Source organism: Equus quagga, chromosome 19 (genome assembly GCF_021613505.1).
Source record: "Equus quagga isolate Etosha38 chromosome 19, UCLA_HA_Equagga_1.0, whole genome shotgun sequence".
Classification (NCBI taxonomy): Eukaryota; Metazoa; Chordata; class Mammalia; order Perissodactyla; family Equidae; genus Equus; species Equus quagga.
Genome location: NC_060285.1, coordinates 15,373,477 through 15,394,744, shown reverse-complemented (window position 1 = coordinate 15,394,744; position 21,268 = coordinate 15,373,477). Strand labels below are relative to the sequence as shown.

The 21,268-nt window shown below is 48.1% G+C and overlaps 1 protein-coding gene across 1 annotated transcript in view; it reads right to left on the bottom strand.

Moving 5' to 3' along the window:
• SYN3 (synapsin III) overlaps positions 1 to 21,268 on the bottom strand; it is a 453,079-nt gene that overhangs the window by 18,535 nt on the left and 413,276 nt on the right. The window contains exons 8-9 of the mRNA XM_046646801.1: positions 6,054 to 6,196; positions 1,462 to 1,536 (exon numbers count right to left, since the gene is read on the bottom strand). Of these exons, the coding sequence (XP_046502757.1) occupies positions 1,462 to 1,536; positions 6,054 to 6,196 (218 nt within the window). The remainder of the gene's footprint in view (positions 1 to 1,461; positions 1,537 to 6,053; positions 6,197 to 21,268) is intronic.

Sequence of the window (21,268 nt, the reverse complement as noted above, 5' to 3'; positions counted from 1 at the left end):
CTTCTCTGACCTCACGCCTCCCTAGCCTGCGTTGGGTGCCCCTTCTCTGCGCTCCCACGGCCAGCACCCAAAGCTCACTTTGACCCTAACATCACACTCCACACTCTTGGTCTCTTCTGTTAGCTGGGGAGCCGGGAGCGGACCTGTTGCTCTAGCCGGCACAGCGTTCATTTTCCCTCCTACTAAAGTCTTCTTGGTATTCCTTGGCCTTAAATCCCTTCCTAAGTCTCATTCAGTCATCATTGCCAGAGCAGGGTGGTCCTGCTCGCATCTCTGGGGCGGAGACAGGACATAGGCCTATCCAATCACAGCCTTGCAGCTCCCTGGGCCATAGTGATTGGTTCAGGCATGATCATGTGACCTAAGCAAGGCCAATCAGTGAATAAGGCTGAATTCAGGCTTTGATTGAAATGGTTGGGCAAGCAGTTTTCTTTCTGCTGGACTCGGCGCTGTCAGGGTGTAACCCTGGAACCACTGTGGGCCACCAGATGAGCCAGCTAGCTGGAATGAAGCCACCATAGAAGACAGCTGAAGTGAAGTGGGTAGAATGAGTTCTCCAGCCTTATCTGGAGCTGAGCTTCTGGAGTTGTCATTGCCACAAGCCAACAAATCCCACTCTGGGCTCAAACCAATCTGCTCTGTGTTCTGACACTTGCCGCTGATAGAGAGTTCTTAAAGGGGAGGATTACATCCTTTCATCTTGGCCTCTTCAGGGCTCAGCACAACGTGGCATGCAGTAGGCACTCAATAAGTGGTCACTGAACAGGCCTTTCTGACGCCGAAGTCCACACTCTGTCCCAACCGTCGCACACTTACATGCAGAGGTCACTGAGCATGCAGGAAAGAATGCGTGTGTGCTGCTGGCCCTGAGGGCTGGTGACTGGCCCTTCTGCAGGTGGGGATGGCTCACAGCAACGTTAAAGGGCGGAAGACCGGAGGGAGTTTCAGCCAGAGCACCCCCGTGACATTCATGATTCATAAAATCCACCTCTCCCTCCTCACGCTGGGATGGAAGCAAGTCTGAGAGAAGAGTGGACGTTCCAGTAGCCCTGGTGGTGCCCTCACGAGCATGCTTCCATGCAGCTGTGAGAGCAGGGAGGGACTGGGGGGATGCCGTGCTCTCCCTGCAGCAGCTGGGCAGGGTCGGAAAGACCCCTGGGCTTGGAGTCTACACATCAGGTTTCTACTCTCAGCTCTGTCTTTGATCAGCTCTGTGACCCTGCACAAGTAACTTTTCCTCTCTGAACTTTCTTCTCCCATCTGTAAAATGGGGTTAGTATTACACCTGCTCTCCAGGTAGTTATGGGCAGTAACGGGGACCATGCTTAGGAAAGTGCTCTGTTGGTGTTGAGATACTAGCCAGAGGGTGAGGTAGCATTCTTTACAGGCTCCTTGTTGTATCCCTCACCCATCTCCCACTGTGGCTGGCATCTCTCTCTATACACCTCCTTTCTCTCTTACCTCTCTGTCATGGCCACCTGCTCCAGCATGGCAGAACCTGTGTTGGCCTTCCAGTTTCCAGAGATGGAGGTTCTCCTGTACCAGAACAAATAATAGAGTGAGGGCATTAGGGATGCTTGGCACTGATTTGCTTTCCTTCTTTGCTTTGGCTGTTAGGAGGCTCTGATTCAAATATCTGGCTCACATTATGTCATGTATTCTTAGCCACACAGCTTTATTTTTCTGTTTTTATTTCCCTGTATGTTGATTGCCTTATTTATTGGATCTTATGTATCTTTTTCTAAGCCACCTTTGAAATCTAAAAGTTAAGTTAAAAAATGGCTACACCATCCGATGAAATCCTTTAAACCTTGGCCTCCTGTTTCTGAGAAGGAGAACTAAGGCAGTATAGCCCCTGGTGATTCTGGAATTTTTTGAGAGCCCTTAAATGTAGGAAAATGATCCATGGAGAGAAGTGATTACTTTTCTACGGTAAGGAGCAGGAAGACCTTCTGCCCTCGTCACCCTCTCTGTTCTCTTGCCTTCTCTGCTTCAGCGACAATTGACCTTTCTTCCAATGCCCATGGCTCTTTCCTATGTCAAGGCCTCCACACACCTCCCTCCCTTTGCCTGATCCAGGCTTTGTCCCCATCTTTGCCTCCCTAAGTCCTGCTCATCCTTCAAGTTTCATCTGAAATGTACCTTTCTGAGAGTCCACATTTCCCCAACAAGAGTAGCGCCCCTTACACTATACCCTCTAGTAATGTTTAGTAATGCTCGTCTCACTTGCAATGACTGCTTTGGTGTCCTGTCCTTCCTGAGGGCAGGGGACATCATGTTTGACTCAGCCCCTGTACCCCTACTCTCTAGCGAGAGCTGGCATGTGGTAACTACCTACTAGGAAAGGGACTGTGTATACTGGGGAAGAAATCCAGACAAACTATCTCTAAGGGCATATCTGGATTCAGCAAAGACTGAAAGAATTTGATTGAGATGGCAGAGGTGAAGCGATTTGTTTTGTGGCCAAGGGAAGGCATGTGGCTGAGATTAAAGGGTGGACCAGGGAGAGGAATTACTGCAAAAATACATCTTTCTAAAAGAGAAAACAAGGTGTATCTGAGGGCAGCAGATGCTGAGAATAAATGGTGGCCAATAGGAGCCATAGTTACCAAGGGTGCAGTGATGTTGGTAAGCTTTATGTCAGTTCTGTTTACTTCAGTTCGGCTCAACTCAATTCAATTCAATTTGGGAAACACTCACTGGGCCGCTGTATGTCCTGGGAATTGGATTAGTCTGAGTGGGCAGAGATGACCTCTTTCTCAGGCTGCTCACTACCTAGAAAGGTGGACTAGCCTAAAAGCAGAGTATAGGCATGGTAGGGTTAGCAATATACATGAGTGAAGAGCTTCTGGGAAGCAAGGGAGAAACCAGTCACTTAATGTGACCCCAGAAGGTAGCCGCTGCGAGATACCTTGAAGGATGAGTAGGATTTGGTATAGTAGGATCTGTATGGTGGTGAGAGAAGGTAAGAACTGACTTGAGTCAGACAGATGTCAGTTTGAATCTTGTTTCTAGCATTTTCTAGCTGTATAACCATGGACAACATCTCTGAGTCTTTATTTTCTCATTGGCAAAATGGGAATAATTACAGTACCATCTTTGTAGGGTGGATTAAAGGAAATGTGGATTAATGGAAATATTCCCATAAATCTCTTAGTCTAGTGGGTGCTACTATTATTTCTCAGTAAGTGGAGGCAAGAAAAGAAGACATCCCAATGCCAGAAGCAGCAGGAACACAAGCCAGCTTGCTCTCCTTCCAAGAAGATAATGATAGTGACAGCTGATGTTTAATGAGTGCTTCCTGTGTCTGGGGCCTGAGTCTAAGGACCTTATAAGCACTGGCTTATTTCATCCTCACAAAACCTAAGGAGATGAACATTATTATTATCATCATTCCCACTTAGTGGCAGAAGCCACCAAACCATATCTGAGCAACTTCATACTCTTATCCATGACTCTCCACAGCAGAGCCTGTCACAGGCTTGGGGATAACAGTCAGTTGGCCCACATGTGATGCAGCCACTGGAATGTAGACTGTGACAAAAGAATCTGCCTACATCACAAGGGTATGGTGTTGACTCCCTCGTTGAAGAGTGTGGCGGTGGGTGGGAAAGTGCTGACTTGAGTAACCTTGGGAATGAGTGGTGGCTGTATGGCTAAATCTAGAAGGAACTGTACATCAGCCCTGTACTGTAGTTGGTAAAGCTGTTTCTCATGGGGCTACAGGTTAACAGCTCTGTAACTGTACCCGTACACTGGGATTGGACAGATAAGAAAATTGATGGCGGAAGGTGGGAGCCAGGCCTTTCCCTGCTGGAGTGGGAAGTTATAGATAAGCAATCCGGGAAGGTTAAAATGAATTGTGTGCTACTAGATGAAAGTCTGAGGCATCACATGAACTCTATTTAGCTTTAGCTATAGATGGATATATATAGAAATAATTACAGATATGCATGTCTACACGGGTTGAGTTACACACATATACTTCCTAGCTCTGTCTGCTGAGAGGACCTAGAAATGACGACAGCCCAGTAGCAACGAGCACAAAGGCCCGAGTGCAGGGCAGGAAGTGGGTCAAAAAGGAGGTTGAATGGTCAGGGGCAGAGAGGGCATTGTATACTGAGGTCTGACACGAACCCCCTCCCTGGGATGTGGGCCAACCCAGGGTCCAGGAAACGCCATAACTAATGACAAATTGGAGCTGTCAGGGCAGAAAGGCCCAGCATAAAGAATGTGGCAATGAGGTAATCCTCGAGAAGAGAAACTGGGACAAGGTGTCCTCAATGTCAAGTGGAAACTCTAACAATGAGGAGAGGAGGGAAATGATATCATGATGGACAGTGGCGGCCACAGGAATGCACTGGACTGCCACCCGGGAATGTTCCCTAACTTGGAAGGGATGGAGAGGAGGCGATCTTATCACCCTGAGGGCATCTGAGCGTAGTGACAGGTCTGGCCTGGCTCATGGGTGCAAGAGAGTGATTGGCAGGACAGGGCAGAAGTATTCCTTGAGAGCTGGCTCCATCCCTTTTCTGGGAATTTCCTTACAGGTCCATCACCCGCATCTTCTCCAGTTTCGCAGGCAATGGCAGAGTGGAGTAGTTGCAACAGAGACTATACGATCTGCAAGACCTAAAATTGCCACCTAGCCCTTTACAGAAAAAGTTTGCTGACCCCTGGTCTAAGCAATCCAGGTAGTCAAAAGCAGCCTTAGATAATACACAAGTGGATATGTGTGGCTGTGATCAATAAAACTTTATTACACAAACATGCGACAGCGGGATTTGGCCTGTAGGCTGTGGTTTGCTGACCCTGACCTAGAGTACGACTCCACCACAGAGAAGCCCATAGCGGGATTTCCAAGTGTCCAGAGCCAGCCGTTGCAGTCCTCAGATATGGAGCTGTGCACACAGTTAGTGCTCCATAAATGCTTGGCAACAGGCACTGGTAGGCTTTCAAGGAGTCTCATCATTTCATGTGGAACCAACAATAACATTCCAGAGTGAGAAGTGGGCCTTGGAGCACATAAGACCTCTCCAAAGATGGAGACCTCCCACCTATTCAGGAACTCCCACTCATCCTCATAACCACAGCTCCAGCCTGAGTCACCCTTGGCCCGAACTGCCCCGGGGCTGAATGTGTGTTGGATTTTCTGGCATTCGTTCCTTTTCCCTTAGTCACAGCCCCTCTATTTCCACTGGGGAATGACCCTGCCCATATTGCGTGCCATCCTGGTGGGACTCTCCATACTGGTTTTCTGCCTTTCTCTAATCAATAACTTTGTGATCAAAGTTGGACCAATTGGCACTGTTTCCATGGAACCATAATCTCGAGTTAAATCCTGAAAGTGATTAGAGCAGATTCACTTCCCAATGGGGGATGCCCTGAAGATTGTCTATTACTTCTGGCTACTCAGATTCCTGGGGCTGCCCTGGATCCTAATATGGATCCAGGCAGGTTAGTGGTTTGTTTTTTAAAGTTTCTAATCACCCATCGTTTTCTAATAAAGTCCTTTAAAAACCTCCACCAAAATAGTGAGATGTGGTTTCTGTTGCTTGCAGCTAGAGAAATCTGATATAATCTCCTAACTGGTCTTATTGGTTCCAGAGAACTCTCTTTGCAGCTGGTGACCCCAGAGCCATCTTTTTATAAGTACAGATCAGAGGATGCCACTTCTCTGCTCAAAAGAGAACAGAAGAAAATCCGAAACACTCAGCAAGGCATTTAAGGCCCTCCTTGATTGGTCCCCAAGTTCCTCTTTCAGTCTTGTCTCCTATGACATACACCCCGAATATACTTGAAGTTCCCCCAAACATGCTAAGCGTCTTTCTTCCTCCGGGGGTAGACAGATTTCTACCCTGGGATGAGCTGTAAAGAACATTAGGCTTCAGCTGTCCTGACCAGAGAAGAAGGGCCGTAGAGGAGACGGAAGGGAGAGTCATGGGTGTGCCAGTGGAGTCTCTGGCCATCCTCCCTGGGCGGAGGAGACAGGGCTGGACATGCACCCCCTCCCATCCTTCCTCCCAGCTCCCCAGCCCAAACTGCGAACTCACATGTAAGCCTTGTAGTTGGACCCGATTTTCTGGATGCGGATGTCGTACTTGGAGTCGATGAAGGCCTCCGTGGTGGCGTAGGTCTTGGCCATGGCCACCATGCTGGTGACGTCCTGGTAGTCATGCTGGTTTTCTACTTTGATCTGTGTGGGAGGATGAGGAAGTGAGTGTCACCCACCCAGTGTTCACGGAGCACCTCCCCAGTGCTCCTTATACAGGGACCTTGCGAAGGTTGCCTGCCTGGCAGGGGAGACAGACATAGGAAACAGGGCATTCCACTACATCCCTGTGGAAGAGGAAGGGAGCATTCCATTTGGTTAGTCAAGGGAACCTGTATAGAAGAGCGAGCTCAGAACAGGGTTTGGAAGGGACTACGGAGCAGGGGCATTCTCCGGAGAGGATGGAGGATGGGCAGAGCAGGAGCTGGAGCAGCCTCATGGTGGGCGGGGACAGGCAAGTGGTTCAGACTGGCCAGTGGGGCAGGAGGGTGGGGGATGGCTGAAGGGGGTCATCAGGGGACAGATCATGGAGGGCCTCAATAGCTTTGCAAAGGGGCTAGACTTTTAGCCTGAAGGCTCTGGAAAGCCACTGAAAGAAGGGGAGGAGTTTAAATAAGAAAGTAGCCTAATTTATGTTTTAGAAAAATCGTTCGAGCAGTTGTATAGAAGGTTGAATGGAGGGATGTGATATGGGATAGAGAGCGACCAGTTAGAAAGAAGGGAGTGTGTATATGTGTATGTGTGTGTAGGGTGTGTGCATGTGGGTTGTGTGTTTGGAATTTGTGGGAGGCGTGTGTGTGCGGTGTGTGGGGTGTGTGTGCGGTGTGTGGGGGGTGGGTAGTTTGTGGTATAGTATGTGGTGTGTTTGCATGTGTGCGATGTGCATTGTGTGTTGTATGTGTGGTGTATCGTATGTGGTGCTTGTGTGTGCAATCAGTGCGTGTGCGTGTGTGTGTGCACGCACTGGGCAAGGCTAGCTCTGCTTGGCCAAAGGCCTGGGGAAAAAGCTCACACTGTTTACTGGGCTGAGGTCAAGAACACGGGGTGGTGCGCTGGGGTCCGGGAGACGTCCCAGGAGAGCTTCCAGGGCCAAGTGCAGGGGACGAGGCCAAGGCTCCATGATAGCGATCTCAACTCAGAACAGAGGCTGACTCCCAGCAGCTGTGGACAGCTGGGCGGGTGCCCCCTCCCCTGTCACCCTCACCAGACAGCAGAGGAGTTCTGACACTGGGCCAGAGGTGGGCAGAGCCCAGATCCCTTGGAGGGGCCAGGTGGGGGCTGGGTAGCCTGTCTGGGAGGCTGTCCTGTCCTTGCAGCCTCTCCTTCTAGCCCTTTCTTCCCTCCCTTCAAGTCTCAACAGTGGCCTGACAACTCCATCCCTCCATGATGTCACCCACCCACATCTGCCCCAACTTCACAACTTACAAAGCATCCTCATAGCTCTCCCGTGGGGCCCAAAACAGGACTGTGAAGCAGGCATGGTGGGCATTATTATGGCCAATTAACAGATACGAGAACTGGGATTCCTTTCTAGTCCAAGGCCCTGTAGCAGCTAAGCACAGAGCCGGGAACAACGCTCAGGACTCTGAAAGCAGGGCTGTTCTTTGAGCCATCTCAGGATATGTACAAGCGCAAGCCTGCTGTTCCCCCTGAACAGATCGTGACCAAGGAGGAGACAGAAGCTTGGCAGCCAGCCTTTCTCTCTTCTCCAGTCTCCGGGAGCCCCAGCCTCGCAGCTATGACTCTAGCTGAGCCCCACTTTGCAGAGAAAAGAAAGGAGCCCAGGCAAGAGTTCCCTTTTTGCCATCCCTTTCCAAGCTCATCAGCTTTCCCACTTCTTCCTCCCAATGGCAGTGGCAGCATGCCTCTTCCAGCTTGTGGTGGAACCTACCCTCTGTTCTAAGTCCTCCAAGACTCTGACTGCTCGCTGTCCCCTCCTCGTTCAGTAATAGGACCCCTAAGTTTTATCTAGGCATTTGTCTGTCAGCTAAAGATTGCTTTGTTCCAGTCTCCCTTACAGGTAGATGTGGCTGTGTCTCCAAGGCTGGCCAGTGAAAATGTGAGTAGACATAATGTGCGCAGCTTCTGAGTGGTGCCTTTAAGACAAAGGGAATCCTCCTTTTCCCTTTTCCTTCTTCTGCCTGGCTGGGATGTGGACATGATGGTGGGAGCTGGAGCAGCCATCTTGGACCACAAGATGGAAGCCCCATGTTGAGGGTGGTTGGTTAATAAGGTGGAAGGAACCTGGATCCCCGACACCATGGAGTCCTCCCTCAGCCCTTGACTGTGTAGGCTCAGACTCTTACGTGAGAGAGAAGTAAATTTCAATCCTTTGAAATTCACTATTATTTCGGTCTTCGTTAAAGCAGCCCAGCTGTATTCTGCTGCGTATTTTTAGTTTCTTGCTCTTCGTTGATTCTTTATCCTTGGATCAACGTGATCATGGATCCACTACTCTCAAATTGTTCCTGCTTTTCCATACCTCAGTTGCTCACTGCTCTCTCTGTCTCTACATCCTTGTTTCCCACTCCCTCCTAAACCCGCCCTCTTCCGATTTCACTCCCCCTCGCTCCACTGAAACGGATTTGGTAAAGGTAATCGCTGACCTCCTCATTGGAGAATCCAGCAGACCTCCTTTGATCCTCATCCTGTTTTAGCACTCCATGGCATCTGAAATCGGTGCACTTTTTGAAACTTGGTTTCCAAACCACTATTCTCTTCTTTTTTTCTAGCAACTTCTTCACAGTCGATATTGCCTCCTCTTCCTCCAAATGTCCCTTGGGTGGTGATAGTGTTTCATCCTCAGCCAACATTTGGGACCCAGTAGAGAGAGTTAGAGCTCCCCAAATGGAAGAAAGGTGTGAGAGCCTACAGGACTTCTGTCACTGGGTGGCTCTGGAAAGGACCAGAAGTTCTTCTGCACGTTGGTTTCCCATACAGCACAGCATACCCTGCAGGCTGTCTCAGAGACTTCCAGGTGTCCACAACATCCATTCTCTTCTTCTGTAGTCGTGAAACACCCCAATCTGGGGGCGCATGACCACCCACAATAAGTAGTACACTTCTGCATCTCCCTGGCACTTGTGTGTGGTCATGCGGTCATGTGATCATGTTTTGGCCAATGGGATGTGAGCAGAAGTGGGGTCTGAACTTCTTGTTGGCTGAAGTGTGTACTGTCATTGACCTTGTGTCTGAAGGGTGATACCCCAGGAATGGCTGATCAATAGGATGGAAGGAGTCTGGGTCTTTAAACTCAAGGAGGATCCACACCAGCCTCGGGCTGCTTTGCCCAGACCATTAAGTGAGGAAGTCCTGGCTTGTTTAAGCCCCCTTAGGTCTTTGTTATAGCAGCTGAACTTTATCCTAATTATTACAGGAGCCCTAAGTAAATATTTGTTACATGCATCATGCATGCATTCGTTTGTTCACAGGATACACAAAAGAGAGCAAAGAAAGACAGTATAGACATGGTGGTTTAATTAATTACTTAGTTAATTAATTCGTAGTCAGCCCAACCTCCCTTTGTCAACCCCTCGCTCCTGCTGTAGTCTGGGTGGTTTTGGGTGGGGGCGCTCATCCTGCCCTCCCCAGGAGTGAGGACGTAACCTAGCTTCCTTGTACGTGGGCTCTTCCAAGCCCCAGGAGAGGCCTCGGCCCAATGTTCCTGGCAAATTTTCTGTTATTTTCCTTACAGAGAGCCTCCCAAGTTTGTAACGTCCGGGCCCTATAAAACCCCGCTCCAGCTTTGGATCCACCCACGTCTCTGTCCTCGTTAGACTGTGAGCTCCTTGAGGACAGAAATGTGTCTCGTTCCCAGCCGTGACACTGGTGCCTGGCACGTTGCAGAGGCTCCAAACGTGTCTGCTGGACTGAATTCGAGAAGGCTGGATAAAGGTCCACTCCCAACTTGAGAGGGGCCAGGGGGGTGGAAGGGAAAATATGGAAGCTTAGAAAAAGGCAAAGAAAATGTGTCTCAGGGAAACATCACTTATAAGGTGAATTTTTCTGTAAATGCTCGGACCGGAGTCTGCACTCTCAGAGGTTTGTGGCTTCCATCGTGAGCCCTTGAGAACATGAAGTCAGGAACCCAGGAGAATTGGGCAGGTGGCTTGGAGCCCAGGGGTGGGTGGGTGCTGGAGAGGACTCTGGGCTGGTCCTCAGGCATAAAGTGTGGGTGGGGTGAGGGTATTGAGGACGGGCAGCCATGGGGATGGTGAAACGGCTGCTGGCCTGGGGAGGGAGTCTTGGCACTCCGCTTTATTTACTCGCTGGAAACCCCTCCAAGTGTTCACAGAGACAGGCTGAAAACAGGAAGCCTTAAATGAGCTGTGACTCAAGATTACCCATCTGCTGCTCTGGGGACCTGTGACGGGGCCACCGTAAACTCCCTGTCTCTGAAGACTCACACCCACGTCCCGCCTCCCCTCCCGCCTTCTCCCTTCCCTGCCTCTTCTCTTCTTTCCCTCCTTTCTCCGCCTCCGTCGCCTTCTCTCTCTCTCTCCTCCTCCCACGCCCCCATCCTTCCTCTCTCCCACGCTTCTTTACCTTCTCTCCTCCTTTCCTCTTGCTGTTAATATCATCTGTCTCCTCTTTGTTTCTTTCCTTCTTCATTTTTTCTTGTTGCTTCTTTCTTCTCTCCTCCTTCTCCAATCTCTCCCTTTCGCCTCCTTCTCTCCCTCCCTCTGTCAACTTTCCCTGACGCCTTCTCAGTGTTTCTTTCCATCTCTTCTTCATCCCTGCCTGTCTCTCCCACCCCCCTCCCCTTGTCATATCCCCATTCAGTTTCTCACACTTCGCCCTTCTCCTGACTTTAGAATTGCTTTACCTCCCTCACGTGTGCACCTGGGTGTTTGTGTGCACATGTGCTCCGTCCTGAGGGTGAGCAGAAGGAGAGAGTAGAAGCAGAGAGGGAGAGAACCTGGACAGAGGAGTCAGGATGCAATTCTGAATCTCCTCCATGGGATTCACCCCGAGGTTTCTGTTCCAAATTCCAGCCCAGGATGGGAAAGTCATCTACATTCTCAGTAGGTTGTCTGCTATTTGCTTGAACACCCCCAATAACAGGGAGCTCACCATGGGGCAAGGCAGCTCGTTCCACTTTAGAGAACGTGTTTTACTATATTATATCAAGAGTGAATGAATGCTCCCAATGATTGTTCACGCAGGCTAAGTCTCAGGCTTCTGCCTTGTGTCTGGTCTTCATCTACTTAAAGGAAGCCACCCACGTGTGCCTAAGTCACTCTTGTCTTTAACCCACCCTAACATGAGCTGGTCCAGACCCTTTACTACCTTGAAACACTCTCATTTGACAATCTCTTAAATGTTGTGGTGCCCAGAATTACACACTATTCTCCAGATGAGGTTTCACCAGCTGAGACTGGACAAGACTGTGACCTCCCTCTATCTCTGGGATAAATCTGGCACAATCCTGCCTCAGGGTCTTTGCACTTGCTGTTCCTTGCTTGCATGGCTCACACCCTCACTTCATTCAGGTCTCTGCTTCAGCATCACCTTCTCAGAGCTGTCTTCATTGACCATCATATGTGAAGTTACCCCTCCCACCCAGTGCTCCTCATCTGCCTTACCCTGCTTAACTTTTCCCCATAGCACTTCCACTGCCACTTCACACCATTATCTCTTTACTTGCTTGTTGTCTTTCTTCCCTGCCAGTCCACTAGCACGTAAGCTCTGCAGCAGCACCGCTGTGTTTCAAACACCCTATAACAGCACTCAGGGAGCAACTGGCGCTCAGTAAATTTGTTCAGTGATTGAATAAATATATCTAAGTATTTACCGATATGTATTGAGTGCCCATTATATCCAGATAATTACTGAGTACTTTTCTGGATACGGTGCTGGGGGCCGGAGATGCAACAGGGAACAAGAGACTTATGTTTCTTATCCAAAGGGAGCTTTGACCCCATTAATTGTCTTGCTCCTATTAGTACAGCTAAATACAATGTTCGCTTTTCTAAGGTCCGTGTGGAGCTTGTTCGAAGCTAACATCTCTGGATCATTTGGAAACACCAGATCCTGGTCATCCACACCTCTCTGGGCTTGGTCTTGAGTGGCTGTCGTCCATTTACCCCTGTAGATGTGGAGCTCCCATGTTTTCACCTGTCCTGTCATCTTCCAACATTGATGTGTCATCTACCCGCTAACAGTCCCTCTCAGCTGCGTCGCTCATGACTTTGGCGCAGTCTTCCTACACCGAATTCCAACTATTGGACCTTATTTAAGTCCCTTCTCTGAGCTTTCGTTTTCTTATCTGTTAAATGTGATAATAATAACTACCGTGTAGGATTATTGCCATTTTTAAATGAAATTATAGTGACTGTCAAAGGACCCACCTAGCACAGCGTCCGGCACCTTGTACGTGCTCAAGGAAATTGGTTCTCTTTAGCTGGATGACCGTTGAGATTCTTTGCTGACATTAAACCATCAACCAACACTTTTTTTTTTAACATAGTTATTTACACAGTTCATCCAGTTACAGATCTACCTCCTGTATAACTATCCAGACTGATGAGGAGAAGTTCTCCTTTTTAGATGAATTCCAGCTAGTAAAATGCAGAAGGACTAAGAGAAGCAGAGCATCATCCTTCTGCAGCACGCATCCTAATGCAGTAACAGATCTGGGCAACAATGATCCACGCCAAGACCATTGGGAAAGGCTGATGGGGAACTTCCTAACATGTGGATCGGGCAGATGACGCCTGAACTCACAGATCAGTCCCAAATCTCAAAAGAGAGACAGTCGGACATGGTTATGTCTACAGATATGCAAGAGAAACACCCCCTACCACCTAGGAAGTGTTCCCGCCGAAACTCAGGACCTGAATGAGATCGAGTCTACAACCACCAATTTAGAGAAAATGCGGGTGATGGAGGAACACCTTGCGCCGTAATCAGCCAAATTCAGAATGTAGGAAATTCGACAGGAAAATGGCCCTTTTTTCCTTCCAACAGATAAAGACAAGAAAAAAAAAGACAACAAAGGGAAATGAACTGTCATAGATCACAAGAGACTTCAGTCATTCCAGCCATGTGAAATATGAAGGCCTTGTTTGGATATAACGAAAATAAATCAGTTACCGAGGGACTGTTGAACACTGACGGTGTGTTCGATGATATTAAATAATTATTGCTAAGTTTTTAGCTGTAATAATGGTATTTGGCTATGTTAAAGAAAAGAAAGAAGCCCTTATGTATCAGAAATGTCTCGAAATCTTTACAGATGAAATGACGTGAAATTTGAGATTTGCTTTAAAATAATCGGGTGAGCCACAGAGACAGAAAGTAGATGAGTAGTTGCCAGGAGCTGAGGGGAAGGGAGAGTGAGGAGTGACTTCGAGTGGGTATAGGGCAATGAAAATGTCTGGGAGTTAAATATTGGTGATGCTTCCATCTTGTGAATATACTAGAAAACCACTGAATTGTATACTTTAGAAGGACTAATATTATAGTATGAGAATTAGATTTCGTTTTCTTTCTTTCTTTCTTTTTTTTGGTGAGGAAGATTTGCCCTGAGCTAACATCCATTGCCAATCTTCCTCTTTTTGCTTGAGGAAGATTGGCCCTGAGCTAACGTCTGTGCCCATCTTCCTCTTTTTTGTATGTGAGATGCTGCCACAGCATGGCTTGATGAGTGGTGTGTAAGTCCATGCCAGGGATCCCAACCTGTGAACGTTGGGCCACTGAAGCAGAGCATGTGAACTTAAACATTACGCCACCAGGCCAGCCCCCTAGATTTCATGTTTTAAAAATGAAGAGAGTATCCAGTAGTGTTTGAGAGGAAGTGAGTACATAAAACAAAATTGGCCATCACTGGATAATGGTTGAAGTTGGGTGATTGGCACATGGGGATCCAGTTTACCATTTTGTCTTCTTTTGTGTATATTTCAAATTTTCATAATAAAAGGTTGAAAAGAAAGCAAGAGTAAGGGAGAAAGACAAATAAGGATGAGGATATAAAGTTGTGCTTAGAATGAGGTCAAAAGTGCATATGGTAACATCCGGTCGGGGTGTGACCCTCTTAGGTTGCGTGCATTGCAGAAAAGAAAACTTTGGTCAGTAACATGATTCAGTTTCTCTCAGAGGAGAAACAACCAGAGAGAATTGCAACCATTCTTGGAATTAAAATCAGCATGACATTCTCCTGGTCTCCTGCGATAGAGGACACCGTGACCTGTAACAAATTCAGCCTCAAAATGCTCTCCACGATTGGATGTTTCTTATAATACCCCCTGGTTCAGGCTCGTGTACTTATACTCATGCCTTCTCCTTAAAGCATGATTCGAAGAAAGCAGTTGGCCAATAAAATGCAATCCAATGGTCACTTTGGTCCATTTTTATAGTTTATTTTTTATTTGAAAAACTAATATATATATACATGGGAAAAATAGGTCAAAGATGTAAGAAAGGAAATCTAGGAAAAAATAAGTATCTCTCCTAAGCCTCCCCAAGCCTCCTACTGATAAGATTTCCTTGTACTCTTTGGGGAATACCCTATGAATATAATAATGTAATAGGATGTAAGATGGGTCTCTTCCTGTCTATGACGGTTAATTTTATGTATCAACTTAGTGGGGCCATGGTGCTCAGTCAAACATTATTCTGGATGTTTCTATGAGGGGGTTTTGGATGAGACCTACATTTAAATTGGTGGACTTTGAGTAAAGCAGAGTGCCCTCCATCATCTAAGTGGGCCTCATCAAATCAGTTGAAGGCTTGAATAGAATGAAAGGCTGACCTCTCCCAAACAAGAGGGAAGTCTGCAGCAGACAGACAGCCTTTGAACTTGGGCTGCTGCCACATTGCCGCCTTCCTGGGTCTTCAGCCTGCCAGCCTACTCTGTGGATTTTGGGCTTCCTGGCCCCCATAATCATATGAGCCAATTCCTTAAAATAAATCTCTTTCTCTCCCTTTCTCTCTCTCTCTCATTTCCTATTGCTTCTGTCTCTCTGGATGACCCTGATGAAAGCACTGTCTCAGTTAGAGCTGAAGCAAGAAGATAAAGATGCCACCTCCCACAGTGAGCTGTGACAGGGACCAAGAACTGATAGACTCACCCACGTTGATATAACAAGATTGGGTTGCTGGAGATTAGACGTTTTGGGATGACGATTTCTTTGGAAAAAGTTGCGCCAGACCACCCCTCCTTTTGATACATCTGGTAAGAGCTTCAGTGGGACACTGAGCAAGACTGACAGGTGTCTGAGCAGTGAGTGAGGCTGGTGCACTGGTGCTGGATCCCTCCCAGGCCACCTGCAGCTAAGCATCCCAGCCTTCGGTTTACCCAGGTAAGCATGTGAGTGCTTCCTCTGGCCCACGGTGGGCTGTGTGCGAGAAAGGCCCGCTTGAGCCATTTAAGATCCTGCATGGAGGGAGCAAGCGGCAGAAGGACAGACGCCGCCACCTCCACTGCCACCATCCTGGTCCAAGCCACCATCATCCCTCATTGGACCACGGCCATCATCTCCTTTTAAAATTCCTCTTGTGCAAGCAAAACCTTAGACTGATTTCCTCAGAATCTCTGGGCGTGGGCCAGGTCATCAGTGTTTTTGGAAGCTCCCCAGGCCGATGTGTGCAGCCCAAGTTGAAAAGCACAGCCCTGTATGATCTGGTTGCTGGTCATCTCTCTGGCATTCAGCCAATCTTGTCCCTGCCTCATTGCCTTTGTACTTTCTATTCCCTCTGCTTGGAACAATTTTCCTGAATACCTTCCCATGGCGCTTTCTTCAGGTCTCAGCCCAGATCACCCTTCAGTGGAAGCTTTTCCAACCACCTGGTGTGAAGGAGCTATTCCTCCCTGCCCATTCTGGGAAGTCTCTACTGAATTACCCTGGTTGTTTATTATTATTATTATTATTATTGTTTTTTTCTTACGACCTTTGACTATCTGAAATTACTTATCTGTTCAGGTGTTTATTGTCCCTCTTCCCCACTAAAGTGTAAGCCCGTAAGATCAGGGACCGCCTGTGTCTTGCCAGGGAGGCAATATAACAGAGTATTTAAGAATGTAAGCTCAAATCCCAGCTCCATTATGTATTAGCTGTGTAACCTTGGGGAAGTTACTTAGCCTCTCTGTGTGTCTCACTTTCTTTATCAGCAAAATGTGGATAACTTGTTGATGTAATGTAGCTACTGCAGGGGCCAGCACTGTGGCCGAGTGGTTAAGTTCATGTGCTCCACTTTGGCAGCCCAGGGGTTTCCTGGTTTGGATCCTGGGTGTGGACATGGCACCGCTCATTAAGCCATGCAGAGGCAGCGTCCCACATAGCACAGCCAGAAGGACCTACAACTAGAATATACAACTATGTACTGGGGGGCTTTGGGGAGAAGAGGAAGAAAAAAAGAAGATCGGCAACAGCTGTTAGCTCAGGTGCCAGTCTTTCAAAAAAAGAAGTTATAAAAAGATTAAAGTGGCTACTCCACATCAGATGTGGATAACTTGCTAGATTATTGTTGAACATTGTTGTTGAGCATTAAATGAGATACTACACGTAAATGAAAGAATGTTGGCTGGTTACAAGCATTTAATGTGAACTATTGTTGCTATCATTCCCCCTTATACCCTTAACGCCCAGCAGAGTGCTTGGCACACAGTAGGTACTCAATAAATATTTGCTGAAAGAGTGAATGAAGGGGCCAGTCGTGGTAATAGCTTGTTGAAGAAAGTCTAGGAAGAGGAAAAAGGAGGTGCAATGGCCCTGGGGCCAATGCTGCTGGTTGAAAAGAGACTCAAGCAGTAACAGAAAACTGAGCCTCAACATCTTGTGGAAGCTGGGGCTAACAAGCATTCATGCTCGAAGACGGACGATCCTATCTCCTCTTCGAGGTGAATGCAGGGGATGGGGCCAAGATCGTTCCCAGAAAATGGTTTGGAATTAATCCGGATGCAGAGACACAAGAAGAACTGAAGTCCACTGCCCTATTTCAAAGCCTAGAAACACTTAAGGCAAGTGTGACCCGCGGTTCACCTCCGCCAGATCCATCTCCATCCAGTTCCCTTCCTAGAAGGCCCAGCGTGGAGCATGCTGCTTCCTGGTGTGATGGCCCAGCATGGAGCATGCTTCTTCCTGGTGTGATGGCCCAGACACACTTGTTTTCAGACAGAGATAACTAGAGGAGGCAATTTACCGAACCAGGTTATTTATGAATAAGCTAAAAGCTGGGATGTTCTTTACCAAAAATAATAACCATGGCTTCAGAACGCTTGCTCTGTGGTCTCTCTTTCTGGCAATAATTAGCTGGCAGGGCCAGCTGGATATTTAGGCCACTCCTGGTTCGAGATAATAGAACCATACCCCAGCTCACAAATGGATGCTTGTTTTCCTGTTTTTTGCAACAGGAAGGCATGCATCCAGCTCATTCCAAAGTGGTCTCTGTTCATTAAGAAACCAGTTCGATGTGGGGAAGAGGAACGTGCTTAATCTCTGTTTTACCTCCCAGGAAATTTTTTCCCATCTGGCAGCAACTGGAATCTCAAGGAGGGATGGGGTCTAGGTTCCGTGTGTACGTCCTTAATGTCAGGTGATGCTCACAGAGTCCAGCTCAGAATCGATTCCCAAGCTCAGCATCAAAAGCGTAACAGAGGTAAATGGGAGTTGCCCATAACCTAATGCAGATGTTCCCAAACTTTCTGGGTTCATGGCACCCACCTCAGGAATTATTTCACGGCATTCCTAGGCCAAAAGAATACCAAACAGTTTCCTTTATTAAATAGTTAGAGCTAAATAGCTTAATAAATATTTATGTCCTAACAACTTAGTAACTGGAAAAAATCAATGCACATAATATTTTTATTTCATTCTCAAATAACTGCAATTACGTCTAACGGGATGTGTGTGCTTGTTGGGCACTGCGCAAATTCCCAGACCTTAGAATCAGATGAGATGCCGTCACCCTCATTTCCTGTTCCGCACTGATTTTCATATGGTCCTTGCTTTTTAGCGCAATCACCACCGAAAATCCAGCTTTGCAAAGATGCGACGTCATTGAAAGGAGCATGTTGATGTAATGTCGAAACTGCGAACTACCTCAGCTAGTCATTTTCGTGGTGTGTGGCAGATGTTGAGAATTGCTGTATTTCCCCTGAAAATTTTAAATATACTCTGCTGCCCCAGGGCGTCTGGGTGCAGGGTTTGGGAACTGTGGGCCTCATTTATTGCCTTTGGCATTCTCCCCTAGCGGTAAATAAGAGAAGCCTCGGGAAAGGCTCGCCTGCTCCTCATTTTAAACGTAGGTCTGAGAAACCCGTGGGGGCGGAATATCCAATAAACCCATCGCTACTTTAAACCAGTCCAGACTGTAGGAAAATTAAAAGGATACTGCGCTTTTCAAGATGGTACAAACTCGCTGGGAGATTAACTCATCAGGACCAAGTTCTTAGTGCAAAGGTGGGTTAGTTAGAGAGAGTGGAACAGTCCTCAAGCGTACTTGAAATCAAATAAACGTGGTGCAAGTGCTCTATCAAACAGACAAGCGAGGCACCGTCCCCATTCTTGAGGACTTCGCAGTCCACGGGAGAGGCAGATACACAGACAGACAATTCGATAGAGGGGGGACCGTGCTACAGCCGGGGCCAGCGCAGGCTGCCATGGGTGGGCAGCAGAGGGACTCATCCACGCCGGGGTGGGCGGGGCAGGGAAGTTTCCAGAGGAGGTGATGGATTCCATTCCAACTTTCTTCGCAATGATTACCAAGAGGAGGATGAATTGAAATCCAAACCTTTTCTTCTCTTTTAAATCACGAAATGACAATTCCTCATGAGTGTTGGCTTCAGGCTTTATATCTCCTTATTTTCACACTCGTTCTCTCACGATATCTATTTCCCATGGAGCACTAACTATGTGCCAGGAGCTGTGTTGCACAGTTTGCGTATATTATCTCATTTAATCTTCAAAGACAGCCCTAAGGGTTTCCGGCCCTGATGTACCCACACAAAGCCCTGTCTCTGTAAAGAACTATAAAATGGAAAAAAATTTATGAGGCAACTGTTTCGAGGCAGTGGGAACAGGCAGTACAAGGCTGCGATCCCCGATCCCTGAGAGGAGGGAAGCCCAGGAGGGGCGCCCCTGTTCATCCCCTTTCCAGCTGTGTCTCCTGTTTCTCTGCCCTGGCCGTGACATTCCCACAGGCTGTCCCTTGGCTCTTCTTCAGCAATCCCAGCTCTTCCCTGCCTTCGTGCCTTTGCGTCTGCTGTTCTGTCTCCCTGGAAGCTTCTTCCCTCTGGTTCCTAGCCTGCCTGGCTCATTCTCATTCTTCATGTCTTTGCTGACGTGTCACCACCTCCGAAGCTGTCCTTGATAACTCCAGCATGTTAGTCTTTCAACAACCTGTTCCTCCCCGCCGGGACTGAGTAAAGTTCCTGACCGTGTATGTATTTGCTCACTCGTGCGTTGTCAGCCTCTCCTACACCATTACTTCTACAACCAGTGCCTAGAATAGCACCCGGCACGCAGTAGGTGCTCAATAAAGAGCTGTCGAATGAATGAAGGAAGGAAGGAGGAATTAGATTGGCCCCTCCCCTTCCTGGGGGCAGACGGGGAATGGGGAGTTAGGAGGAAAATGGGGAGAGAGGGAATTCCTCCTCCCGTTTTACAAAAGTTATGGGGCAGGTCTGAGAAGGCTTCATGAAGGATTTGGGACTCGATGATAGCCTGTGTCCGCTCAGTAAATCATCTCAGTAACCTTGAGAGGGAGACGTTGTCCTCATTTCACAGCTGAGGCTCTGAGAAGTGAAGGACTTGTCCAAGGTCACGCGGCTAGTAAATGCATGGATGGGGACTCAAATCCAGGCCGGCTGAGTTCAGAACCTCACAATCTATTCAAGACGCTGCCTTGCTTTGAAAGCAAAGGATTGAGGTAACTTTTCTCTTTTCCTATCTTTTCTCTTTCCTATCTTTTTTCCTTTCCCCACTCACCCTTGTCAGGCTCTTCTGCAAGCTCTACTGACAGATGGACTTGAGCTGGCAAAGTGCAGTTCCCAAGGGCACGATGGAGCAGGTGCCCAGACTCTTCCTGGAAGGACCTGGGGAGGGCGGGCTCTACCAGCCAAACTCCACAGCCAGGGTATGCCCCAGCTGGAGACACGGCCCTGATGATTCAGCCCAGGGGCCCCTTGGCCAAGGCAGCCTGTGCCAGAGGACCCCGGCCGGCTGACTCACAGGGCAGGCTGCCACCACCTGAATCACCCGCTCCACCTCTGGCTGGAGAGAAGAGGCAGGGGCGCTGGGGTGGGGCACTGGGCCGGGACCAAGTGACTCATCCTGTGAATAAATAATAATGAGGATTGTAATAACAACAATCATGGATAATGACAGCTACCTTTAACGAGTGCTTTTTATGTGCCAGGTGCTATTCTGACAGCTATATATTAATTTTCTCAGTCTTCACAACAATCCTGTGGTAAGTACTATTATTTCCCCATTTCACACATGAAAAAACTGTGACCCAGCATGGTTAAGTAATTGGCTGCAGGACTTACAGCTGGAGTATGGAAGAGCTGAGATTCCAACCAAGGTCTCTCTGACTCCAAAGCCCAGCCATTGGTTCAACAAATGTTTATTGAGCCCCTACTGTAAGCCAGGCACTATGGTAGGCACCAGGGACACAATGACGGGGCTGGATGAGAAGTTAGTAAACAAATAAATATACTATATATTAGGTGGACATGCGTGTTATGGGGAAAATAAATTAGACTAAGAGGGGTAGGGCTACCTAGGGGGGCGCGTAGGGTGGGGATTTCATATAGAGTTTGTTGGAGTCCTCTCTAATAAGATGCGTTGAGCGGAGAGCTGAAGGAAGCTAAAGAATGAGTCACAGGCCTATCCTGGGCAGAGAAGAGCAAACGTGAGCCCTGAGGTTGATCTGAAATTGCTGAGGGAATTTGATGAGTTGCAGGGAGGCCAGTGTGGAGGCAGCAGCAGAGTGGACCAAGGCCAGAGTGACGGATGTAGGTCAGAAGGGTGGGGAAGGGTGCAAGTCATGTGGGGTCTCAGAGCCATTGGGAAGACCTTAGTCCTTACTTCGAACGATGTGGAGATCCAGGGAGGGTTTGGGGCAGGGGCATATCATGATGTGACTTATGGTTTAAAAGGATCGCTGCTGTGAGGAGACCAAAACAAGGGTTGAAAAGCAAGGTGACGAGCTGGAAGGCTAGTTTAATAACACAGGTGAGTGACGACAGTGGCTTGAACCAGGGAGGTAGAT